This window comes from Malania oleifera, chromosome 7 (genome assembly GCF_029873635.1).
Source record: "Malania oleifera isolate guangnan ecotype guangnan chromosome 7, ASM2987363v1, whole genome shotgun sequence".
NCBI classification, from domain to species: domain Eukaryota; kingdom Viridiplantae; phylum Streptophyta; class Magnoliopsida; order Santalales; family Ximeniaceae; genus Malania; species Malania oleifera.
Window position 1 is genome coordinate 105,239,916 of NC_080423.1, and position 12,990 is coordinate 105,252,905.

Here is a 12,990-nt window from a genome sequence, read left to right on the forward strand (position 1 = left end):
ATGCCTTAATTTTGCTCATTCAGATCCTTTTCACATCCCCTATCATTTATTCAAGGAAAGAGGGTGGACGGTTGGTTGGGGGGTGTGCGGCTGTGTGCCATTTCCCCTATTAGAAAAATAAAAGCACCGGAATAAAACTATCATAGAACAAGCAAGTGAAAAAGTTAAGAATGCAATTCTTACATTAAAGGATTAATTTTTTTTCTTCCCAGTTAGATTCATTGAACAGGCATCCTTTCTAAGTTGTGATTTGCTAATTGTTGGAGTTGGCTTTGGACAAGCTTTAGTCAACCACTGAAAATGGCAACATTACACATGCTCAAGTTGGGGCAAGCACAAACTATGCATGTGGGAGTACCCTTTTAAGAGCTATTAGTGCCCTGTAACAAAGTTTCTATAAAATTTATAAAGCTATAAACAATTTGGTTTCTTGTTAAGCAACTCATATAAGCAGATTACATACCATCCACATATATCATGCATGTTTGGAAAAATTGGCTGTCCAAATTTTTTTTTTCTTTTTGAAGCTTTATTTAACACACATAACTAGACAGCCTATTTGCTTTTCTTTCACTGCTGTTTAAGAGAAAAAAAGACAGATCCTACTCAAATATTTTTATCCCAATAAAATCATAGATTGTGTTATTCAATTACATTTTTGAAGAAAGATTACAGCTAGGTAAAAGAGTAAATGTAACCTAAATAAGAATGTTAAGATGGACAAATAGTACAACACTATTAAATAATGTAAGGAATGAAACATTCCTTGGTAAGCAGGGAGCAGTGCTTCTAGAACATAAACGAGGAGAATGGCAGTTAAGAAGGTTTGGACAGTTGTAGCACTAAGATACACATGCCCAAAACACAGCATCTTAATTTTTTTTTAGGATCAGGGTCACAATTTGGAATATAAAAATGCAGATTGGGACATATCGCCTTCCGACCAAAGATAGACAAGGGGTATTGTATCTTTGTTAGTGGTAATTTGGTTTCTTGGAAGAGTAAGAAACAAAATGTGGTGGCTAGGGCAAGTGCTAAGTCAACGTATAGGGCTATGACTCACATTACAAGAAAAATTTTTCGGTTGAAGAACATGTTGGAAAAACTAGGTTTTCCACATTCTCAGCCTATGGGGTTGACGTGCGATAATCGAGCTGCTATCCATATTGCCTCCAACCCAATCTTCCATAAACAGACAATGCACATTGAAGTTGATTGCCACTTTGTGCAGAAAAAAACTTCTACAAAAGCTCGTTACAACCACTCGTGTGAAGTCGGATTTTCAACTTGCTAATTTGTTCACTAAAGCCTTAGGAGGTGCTCGTGTGGAATTTATTGGTAACGAGGTAGGAGCATATGATATAGATGCTCCAGCTTGAGGGGGAGTGTTAATGGTATGGTTATTTGGTCATTTAGCATTATTAGTATGTGCTGTTGTTATGCCAGTAAGTAAGAGTTAGTAAGGGTATCATGGTCATTGGTATTGTATTTGACATATATTATAAATAGAGGGAGAGACCTATCATTTAGGTAACATTTTACCTAATTATTCAACAAAGACCATAATCACGACACCCAAATACTAATAATTAATAAATATGATTGAAAAAAACAAGGCAAAAGAGCAGACTGACTTCTAGAAAATATTAACTTTCTACTTGGCTGTATCAGCAGTGCATCACTAGGGATGACACCAAAAAGGTAAGCGGCAGAGATCATGGACATGAACATTGTGTGAGTTTTAGAAAGATCAAGTTTTCTTATACTATGGAAAAAAACCAAGTCTGGAACACAACCTTCTCTGTTCCCAATTCTCTGTGCTAGGGCATAAAATGAAAGAATTAAAATCATGGTCACCTGGAGCAATGAATGCTAAACAAGTGATGTCTATCCAACAAGAAAAATCCTACATTTAAAATTTCTTAAGTAATGTAGCAGAAAAACTTGGATGACTAATAACACCAAGAAGCAGCATTATTTTCCATGGATTAGTACTATGAAGAAAGCATATTATGTCAAATTACCGCAAAACGATGGAAGCATAAAAGAAGGCAGAAAAATATATATAATGTAAAATTACCAAGTAAACTCTTCCATATAGGAAAATGTATACGGTAAGAACTGTCATCTGCAAAATAACCAAACACTTATAAAATAATTTGGAAGACTGAAGTTGCTGGACACCTAAATCATCAAATTGGTTTAAGGGATACCATTGTGCACAAATAGTAACCAACAGTAGTGAAATAGAAAGACAGCATTCTGAAGAAGTCAAAAAGTTGCCCAAGCCTGTATACATCCCTGCTCAAGACTTGTTCCCCATTTCCACCAGCAACTTTGCCCTCAAATAGGGCTATCTGGTTTAACCCAACATCTCTTCCTTTTCCAACCTGCATTAGGGAGCAGGTTACCAAAATGCCAAGAATAAACTTAAAGCTTAACAGAGACAAACACACAAAATATATAGGACCTGGATATATTCATGGTGTGTAATGTTACCCTGCCTCAATGTCGAATTGAACCCTGCAGTAATAAGATAATGAATTGGAATATGAATGATAGAAAACAAAGTTTCTAACGCAAGCATGTATTGTGGATCTATTCTACTCGATGAAAGCTCAAAAAAATGAAGGCCTGAATGGAATGAATCGGATATATCCGGTCCTGTTGTAATAAGATATTCCACCAGCAGCCTTCAGCCTTCTCACCATATGAAATTATCTTGCTTACTGTGAACAGATTTGGCATCATAATTGAACAGATGTCCAGAGTAGAGAAGTAAAAGAAAACACATGTATGAGAACAACAGTATAATCAGGAAGGGAAAGAATGCTAATATAAAAGTTGATAATGATGCAGTTTAAGTGAAAGGATGAATCAGTTCCATCTTATAAAAGATGCCCCATGCATTTACCTGGCAAAAATTTCTGCAATAATTCATATACTATGCATTTTGAAAGGGATAAGGGATATGCATTTAATTCGACTTACTTAATACTTTACAATCATCTGTGCCTCCACATATGTAACAAACTTGAATGAAACATGCTGCACAGGCACAAGTATGCATGTGCATACACAGTGACAAGGCCTCAAATTAGACGATGGGAAGGTCACATTCTCACGCCATTCAGTAATTCCTGAGAGTACCATGCTCAGCCCAGCTGACTAAACTGCCACAACACTAGATTCCCCACTATATATTTGTAATGTATGCCAATTGCCAAAGATCACATCAGTGACGTATAACTTGCCAAAGATCACATCAGTGACGTATAACTTGCAATCTGATTGCTAATGCTCAATATAAATTGTTAGCCAACATCCCAACAGCTTAAAAACTTTTAGGTCAAGTAGAGATCTAACATGGTATCAGGGAGAGAGTTTTCAGGAGGCCAAGGGTTCAATTCTTGTTTCCCGCATTTATTGCATGCATCACCATAATGAGTGTTATTCGCAGTTCAATAACCTTTCCATGTTGATCGGGCGACATGCGCAAGGGGAATCTTAAGGCTTGATAATACATTGTTAGTCCAATAAATTCTCTCATAGAAGGTAACTGGGGATACAGCTAAACATCTAATAGTAGAAAGGCTAAACTTGAGTTAGATAATTAGTAAGTCCCTCTACTCTTCTGGGATTATCAATATGGCCTCCGAACTCTTCTGTACCAATCAAGTCACTAAGCTTCTACAATTTCCCAATGTCATTCTTTTTGTCATAGATATTTACTTTAGCCATTATATGGGAAAGAGATAGAATAAGGCTTCTGCAGTTATATGTTGAAGAAGCCAACTAGAACTTTGACAAAGCATAATAGCTTTTAAGGTAGCTTTTGGTCCATTGGCCCAACAATAACAAGGAACAGGAAAATTACATTGAACCCAATACATTTGCTTATTTGCTTTTAAAATTTTGAAGAAGTCAGGGCTCCGAAATATTTGTTTTAAAACATCCTGAGAGTTATATAATAGTTTTTTTTTTTTTTAAATGGAATCTGTCACTGATCAATCATAAATCTCAAATATTTTCTTTTTGGGAATCTGAAAACAGCCTTAATCTTCTTTAGCCTTTTCTGGAACCTATTGTGCAATTGAATGGCTTGCATCCATCTCCACTACTATAGGCTGGTAGAAGAATCGAAAAAACCTAAACACAATTCACCGCAGAGCCACTGGCCCTCATCCAAAGAAAATAATATAATTCCTTTACATTGTTGCAACAACTCTTATTGCCATCATTTTAGCATAAGACAATTAACAGGCATGGTACATAGTCTATGAGAGGAATGTCTTCTTCAAGCCTCCCTCAGAACCCAAACCCCTTTTCCTTCTCTTTTCACCATACAAGATTTTTCTTCATATCATATTTGTTTGGCTCCAGTGAGCTTAATAGCGCATGTACATAAGACTCATTGCAATCAGAGTCAACTTTGGGCATCCATATCAGCAAAATTGACAATATTTTTTGTTAAATATCGCCAAAAGTAAGTATATAAAGGTCAAAGGGATGGCATGGGAAATTGTAAAAGTTAAAGAAATGATTAGGATATAAAGGAGTTCAGGGATCATATTGGGACCTCCATATGAGGACAATAACCAGGCTATTAGTTAACGTGCCAAACTATTAAACCATGTTGTAACAAAGCATTAGTCAAATGATCATTCAAGAACTTGCAATAACTGAATGGCCAACCATGAGCTTTTTCCAAAATTCAAAAATCTCAAGGACATAATGGCAATTTCTTTGGAGTACCAACTATAATACACACACATTCAGGGCAGAAGCAACATATAAATTGACAATGATCATCCTCCAACAAAGTAAAGGAGCTAGTCCAAAAAGAATGGTGAACATACGAATAATAGGACCAGCATTTTTTTTTTTTTAAATTAAAGTTTTTATATGATTCGGTATAACAATTCTTGCACATTTTTATTGAGTTATTTATTTACTTCTCTCTTTTTTATAACTACTTTGAACAAATTTATGTTAAAACTTCATAAAGCTAGCCCTCATATTTTTAGAATTCCAAAAAACCGCATAGTTAAGAGAAAGAAAATACTACATGGTTTTTACCACATTATAGCTAATTATGTAATATAACTGATTTTAGAAGAATTCAGTTCAGTTACTAAACTAAAACATGCTTATATCATAGGACAACAAAAAACCCATCACTCATTCTACTTACCTGCATATATGTCTTCACTAATGTTAATAACACGTGAAGCTTTACTAATGCCACCTCGTGTTATATGAAATATTCGGTCAAATACATCAGGATGTCCATAGTGCATTCGAACTCTACAACAAGATTTTATGAAATGTAATTCAGTACTTTTATCCACAGAACTTCAGTGTAGAAAATACAAGAAGAAAACAGGGCAGCAATCATAGTATAATCTGAGCAATTGACAGATCTTTGCACCCCAACCAGAAAGGCGAGGGGAGCCAAAAAAACTAAAAAAGGAAATATGTATCAATATGTTGCAGGTGAAGCAGCAAAGACAAAAGACTTACTCATCATATACATAGGTGTAAATCTTGAATTCACTATGAAATTTTAAGGGAAACCTCTTACTTATCAACCTAAAAAACTAGCTTCGGGAGTCTTTAAACACCACTTAAAATAACACCATCCCACCAGTTGTTTTTTAGCCTTTAAAGATTCAATAGTTAACTATGTTCACTCTCTAGGTCCTATAAAGGAATCATGAATCTAGAAAACTCAATGCAGAATCACAAGTGCCCCACTTCTTTTAAAAAAAAAAAAAAAAATTGTATAAAGAACGGAGAAGAAAATACAATCTAAAAGAGAGGATAAGAAATGAAAACATCAAAAGAAAAACTAATTGAAAAAACTAGATTGGAAAAAAATAAAAAAATAAAAAAACCTTGTTGAACCCTTCCGATTATAATTTACCAAACACTATAGGTCAGCCATCTAGCTGTCCCTTCTTCACCTTGCTTCTATCCCCATCCAGACCAACTTCATTACCTCCAGGGTAGACAATTATAAACCAATCTTATCCAGCAATTGTTGAGCTTTCAAGTCCTTCCAATTAATTTCCTAAACAGGAGTGGGTACAATTGTGTCCTTACACTGCTGCTGCTTATCCATTCCATCATCCTCAAATATAGGAGCACCTGCAAAGCCTCTCAAAGCAGATGGATGAACATCTGATAAATCTCCAAGCAGATCAACCAAATTCGAGTAATAGCCATATTGTTCCTGGAACTCATCCAGAAGCTGACCACCATCAGATCAAGCTAACTGGTGCCATCAACCTTACTATATGACAGATCACCTAGTTTTTTCTTCTCCTTTCCACTGCTACCCCTCTCATTGTATCCCCCTTTTCACCACTCAAAGAATCCAAGATACACAAGCAACCATCAGCATTAATTCTTTTTTTTTTTTTTTTTGATATCCCATTATAATCACCTCTTAATTTCAAAACCTTTTTCCATAACCAAACTGACCTCCCAACCCTCTGATGAACATAAACCTTATTGACAATAACATTTTCACAAGCCTTCCCTTGCCACTTGATCTTAGCATCACCACCTTTACTCTGAAATTCCTCCCCACACCCTTCTTGATCCTTAATCAAAACCCATCAAACACCATTTGCCAAAGGAAGCTCAAAAACAGCCTCACCCACTGACCACAAACAAACATCAGCCCTCCTCCCACACTCATCTGGGCCCTAGCTACTGTGAACTACCTTCTGCTCCCACTCATCTGAGCCCGCCCCATTAATGATCCAAAAAAATCCTCTAAGGATCAGGGGCCCAACTTAATTGAGCATTCAACATCAAACTCATCCACTAAGGGTAACCCTTGACCCAATGGTAAGGGTGTCATATTTTGGGTAGAAAGCCACGCAATCAAGACATGGATCATGGAAACAGCCTCTTCATTTGTGGTAGGGATGCATACATCATATCCTTCCAATACCCCAATATGGAATGGAAGCCTTGTGCACTAGCTGTCACATTTTTCACAATTCAAATTTAGCCAGTTTAAAAGTTAAAAAAAAGTCAGATGAATTTAGATAACCTCCGACAACCTATGCTACGTTTATCAGAAGTGTTGTCAAAGAAATCTGGGTTTGGTTGAGCCTCAAATAACAGTTGTGCAACACAAATAGTTCTAAAAATGGCTGCATGATCAGGAGAGGAAATTTACCAGCTAATAATCCACTATGAACTACAACAAATAATAATCTCAAACTCATCTCCAAAGTTTCTTGGCATTACAATACAAGAAAATGTGTTGTCTATACCCTAAATAGCTATTTAAGAATGATCTCTATATAGTTTTTCTTTTCTGGGTTATCCCAAATTTTGTTAAGGAGATGTTGTATTCTCCTGTTTGTATATTCTTAACCTATCAATGAGTTTCTTATGACAAGAAAAAAAGAATGAAATCTGAATCCTTTTATCAATGTTAGAAGGAACTCAAATACATTGTGGTAGCCACATCAAGAGATGTTTAAGAACTATGTGTTGAACACCTGGAGCAGATTTAGAAGGCTATATAATTAAACACTATTTAAGTGGTTGCAAACTTGACCCATGGTCATAAATTTCCACGAAATTTTCGAAATTTCCATTGAAATTTCCGATTTCCATCACCCTCGAAATCGAAATGGCAGTCAATTCCCTTCTTGCATAATTTCTATCGAAATCTCAACGAATCACCCGAAATTTATTGAAATCTCAAAATTTTAGCAAAACTTGTTGAAATTATAACTATACAAGGAAATTTCGTCAGAATTCAAATGAGAAATTTTAAGAGTGAAGTGAAATTTCTATCTTAATTTATTTTCTTTATTTTATCCAAACAAAAGATTATTACAAGTGCTTTTGAAATTATATGAAAAACTAAACTTACAGTAACATTTTATTTAACCATTCATGTCTAAATTATCATTATTTGTATAATAAATAATATTTAAATGATTTATTAATTTCATTTGTATTAACTGAAAATGTTTAATGTACACTATCTTACAAATATGTTTGATACACATACTATTTTACAATTTTTCCACTCATACAAAACATAGATGTATTTAATTTGTAATATATTAGTCCTAAAACTTATATTACCATGTTTGTTAACCATTTCTAAAGTTTCACAAAGAATTCCATGCTTTACTACTAATTTCCATTATTTTTTCAAATCGAAATCGAAATTTCCATTGAAATTTCTGTACTTTTGAAGCTTCGAAATTTGAGTTGAAATCGAAATTTAAGACCTTGCTTGCACCCAAGTCATGACAACAACTAAGATTATCCAACAAGGCAAACTAAGTGCTGAAAGGGAGAAAAAAATGTTCATCCCTAAAATAACCATGACAAGGTAGACACTTAAGAGCCCAAACAGAAAACAAAACATGATTAAATATTTTAGAGGTAAAAACAAGTCACAATATACTCACTTGAGAGGATAAGCCAAAACACGTTGACCCAAAGTCACAAAGCTGGTCTCTTGGTTCGACATAAACCAGGCCAAAGATGAGACACTGCATCCAACAATATGCTACATGTCATATAGACCAGTTATGGAATTAAAACCAAAATTAGCCATGTTGGTAAGACAAACCATGCCACACCTTCCAGTAAAAACATGCTCTCTTACGCCAAGAATAGTTGGAGGTCGGATGCCATGATTTTTAACTCGAAATTCTTCAAGAAGATTTCTCATTTTCATAGCCTCCTCCAGGTAGTTATCCTGTAGATTGCAAAAGGAAACAAGCTCAATGATTGAATCCATAAATCCTTCAAAAGTATCAAAACGATGTAATGTGAAATAAGAAATTATTTGCAAACACTATAATAAAATAAACAGATGAGTCCAGTAATTCTAGGGAAAAATCTACATGTACACCAGACTAGAAAAGAAATTTATTACATAAAACAGGCAAGGAAAATACAGTTTATAGCAGAACCATCTGCTTGTTAATAAAAAAAGCACAAATAAATAAATTCAGCAGGCCAATACCAGATAAAAACATGCGTTCTCCAAAAATTAGCAATTTTATACCCTCAATGAATTATTATTTTTTTTCCAAAATCCAACCATCTATGCAGTTTTGATTAAAATTATTATTTCTTCCTCTATCAATAATTATAGATACACCCTCACCATTAATGCAACTAAGTACTTCTCCAGTTTAAGTCAGAGCCATGGAGAGAAATTTTAGGATGCAGAGATGTAAATTCAAGTTAACAGAATGCATGAAATAGAACTAGAGTAATTTTTTAGGAAGGATAATGAAGAAAATTTAAACATGATGATGAAGAAGTTAATAGAAAAAATAGATTCTGTGACCATTGGACTAATCATCCAGTAGAAATAGAGATTGAAGAAAAGTGATGGGTGGCATTTATGGATCAAGAAACACTCTGCAAGTAAAAGAAACATAAACACAAAAAATTTAGATGAAAAGAGAATGTTAACATGGATGAGCAACACAACAATAAAGATCAAATAAGGAAAGATTTGATAGTACTCCAACTTCTACAGAAAGTTGCCCTAGAATGAGCAAAACGGTAAAAAAAGGATCACATAACCTGCTTTGCTTGTCGTCGTAACACATTTACCACTCTGTACACATCTTTCCTCCCATCCACAGTCTATTGATACATATCACAATATACCCTAGAATTGATATATATCAACAATATTTCATCCTACATAATGCAAAACACTGTAACAACCTTTCTTTTGATGAAACTGGGGCTCAGTTTATGGAAATTTCAAATTCCTTTCAAAGAAACTGCCAAAACTTCTAGTTAATCATGCAAGCAATGAATGAAACTCTGGGAAATGTTTGAATAGATTTGTTTAAGATGGATATACAGCATTGGCCCACAACCTAAGGGCTTTGGGGTCATTTATTGAGCCGCATGTGCAGGGGAATGTTAAAACTTGATATGCATTGTTGGCCCACAACCTAACAGCTTAAGCTTTTAGGTAAAGTGGTAATCTATCAAAATTATTGGGCATAATTTAAAACCAAATAAAATAAAATAAAATAAAGTGTACATATTATAAGTTTATAGCCGATGGCATGATAACCACATCCTTTAAGCCATGGAAAATAAAGTGCATGGTTGTTGCTTTTGCTTTTGTATTGAAAGAGTTTATACTAAGCATGTGATGCATTAATTAAAATAAATGACATTAGAAATTTCATTAATTTATTCATTATAGGGAGGACTAAGATGAAAGGAAATTAATAAAGCCAATGTCAAGACAAAATACCAAGGGAATTGGGGCAGAAATAGGAAAAAAACAAAAAATGAGAGCTTATGCTGCAGGCTGCTGTCCTGCCATGTTTCCAGCCCAAAAGTGAACACTTGGGAAACAGATCCATTACTAGCCCTGCATACCATGGACAGCACAATATACTGTAAGTTTTGCTGTCAATGCTAGTTCTAGAAAGAGAGAGGAAGGACAAATTGGAGAATCTGATAATCAACGAAGGTGTTCTTAGTTTTCATGTATTCATCTAGGGATTTTGGGTAAAAGTGGACTTTTTCAAGAAAAAAGGGTAGGAACTTGCATGGATTTGAATCCTGATAAGGATGGATATCAAGCTTGTTATTTTCTAATTAGATATGGCAGCACATGTGTTCTCCTGGGTTTACATGGCTGCACATTTTTTGTTTAGTTGAGAAATTTACATGTGATGGATATTGATCTTGTAAAGAAGATAGTTTGTTTATTACGGTATAGATTGTGGGTACATCTATTCAGACGCTATTATGTGAAAAAGCCAAAATTGTGTGTTGTTTGTGGCTGTGAGATTGTAAAATTTGAGCAAGTAAAATTATTTCTCCTATGGGTGAAAGACCCTAACCTCCGGAGGGTATTTTCGCATTTAGTGGTGCTTGGCCAAGGTAGAAATTGGCATTTGGGCTTGAAATGAAGACTTGCACTTGTTTGAGACAGCACTACTATGTTGAAATGATGTTGAAATGCAAGCTATTTGAATGTCTTGTCATGGTAACTCTAAATGAAGAGATTGCTTAGAATAAGGAGTGTGTTCAAGACAATATGACTATGAATGCATATAAAGAATTTCAACTTAAAATGGTGAAATCCTAATATGAATAGTGGGAATTAAGAATTCCTACTAAGCTTGTGGTTATCACCCTACTTCAATAACAATTTATGGTTCAATCGACTGAAGAAAATCCTGACTTGTAGGCAAAAAGACTGCCACATTTTGACGTGTACTACAAGCTGGCAGGAAGACATAAAGCATGTATTTTGTTGGCAGTCCAAAAAATGCAAAACAATGTTGCAGATAAAGTAAAGCCCAATGTAACAAACTTGCAGGAGAAAAGAGCTTTTGGTCGCATTATGATACATGCATATATTGTGTGTTTTAACAAATAATCTCTTTTAACTGCTTTGTTACTTGAATTCAAAAGGTTATTTTTGCCAAAAAAAATAGGGGGGTGACTTGTCGGGCATATAATATTCACCAAACATATATTTAAAATATTATTTATGATCTAAACAATTTATTATTGGATATTGTCATTGAATAACAAATAATGTTTCATAATTGCATGATTCATTTGAAACATTTTCGCACATTTTGAAAACATGTTTAATTGGCTCAAAACATATGAGTTTTGCTTTTTTAAAAAACAAATAGCAACTTTGTAAGTTGCATAATGAGTCAAATATCTAAAAAACTTAGAAAAGACCAATAAAAGTTTATAACCATGAAGTGATGAAAAATTGAGATGGGCCAATCATGTTACAATTTTTTGAAAGAAAGAGAGAAGAAAAGGAATTCAACTGCAAGGAAAAAAGTTTGAGATTTGCCCATTTAACTACAATTTTAAATTAACATTTCTAAAGTACTGGAGGAAATTTCTAAAAAAATTTTTACTGTCAGCAGAAATTTTCCAAAAATTCCAAAAAAAAAAAGTCAGTTCTCATTTTGACCCCTCCCAAGATCAAATTTCTGCATAAAATTTCAGTAAATTTCATGAAAGTACAGCTGGGGAGGTTTGATCCTTTGCCATAAGTGCTTATGATTTTGCTGGCCAATATTTGGAAAATTTAAAGCCTGCTTTCATTTGCTGTTCTGTGTTAATTTATCCCAAGTGATTACAACATTCCAGCATTAAGCTCACTCAACAATCACCATGTCAACAAAAATCAGTGAAACTTCTCCAGTAATGGAAATTCCGAGTCTGCCTCATCTTGGAATTATTACGCAAGATAAGGAGAAATTGAAGTAAACGAAGCAGACTGGATAAATGAAGTGCTTTGGGCGTGTTGTGTAAGCATAGATGTTAGATTACCACTTTACTTAAAAGTTTAAGCGGTTACGTTGTGGGCCAACAATGTATATCAAGCTTTATCACTGCTCTGCACGTGCGGACTAACAGCACATGGAGAGATAAACAAACAATAAGTAACACCCATTACAGAGAATGCAAAAACTTTTAAACACCAAACAATAAACGCGTGCAACAAGACTACAACCCAGGACCTCCTGGTAACAAGCTCTAGTACACCATGTCAGATTAGCACTTCACCTAAAAGCTTAAGTTGTTAGGTTGTGGGCCAACAATATATATCAAGCTTTATCAGTAGTGTTAAAGCTCAATATACATTGTTGGCCTACTACCTAATAGCTTAAGTTACTGATTACGCGTGCAAATTGCGTAATTGGGCACTTTAACCCGGTCTTTACGGCTTATATTTTTAATTAAATATCCAAATTTGTCCAATATTTTAATAAAGTGCCGAAATTATCATTCTTGAGTTTTATTGTGCAATTTACGAGTTTTTGATAATTTTTTATCGCAGGAAAAGTCCCGGGAAATAAAACTGACACCTGTTTGTATTTCATGCATAACTTTTCCGTCTGAACTCCGATCGAGGCGATTCAAATTTCTGGAGAAAGAGGAAAGGATTATATACAACTTTCGTGTTTTGATTTT

General features: G+C 34.5%; 1 protein-coding gene across 1 annotated transcript in view; it reads right to left on the reverse strand.

Moving 5' to 3' along the window:
* The window catches only part of LOC131159472 (callose synthase 10), a 150,527-nt gene that overhangs the window by 16,763 nt on the left and 120,774 nt on the right, over positions 1 to 12,990 (reverse strand). Inside the window, exons 37-42 of the mRNA XM_058114407.1 lie at positions 8,628 to 8,746; positions 8,454 to 8,537; positions 5,195 to 5,307; positions 2,471 to 2,523; positions 2,214 to 2,390; positions 2,081 to 2,128 (exon numbers count right to left, since the gene is read on the reverse strand). Coding sequence (XP_057970390.1) covers positions 2,081 to 2,128; positions 2,214 to 2,390; positions 2,471 to 2,523; positions 5,195 to 5,307; positions 8,454 to 8,537; positions 8,628 to 8,746 — 594 coding nt within the window. The remainder of the gene's footprint in view (positions 1 to 2,080; positions 2,129 to 2,213; positions 2,391 to 2,470; positions 2,524 to 5,194; positions 5,308 to 8,453; positions 8,538 to 8,627; positions 8,747 to 12,990) is intronic.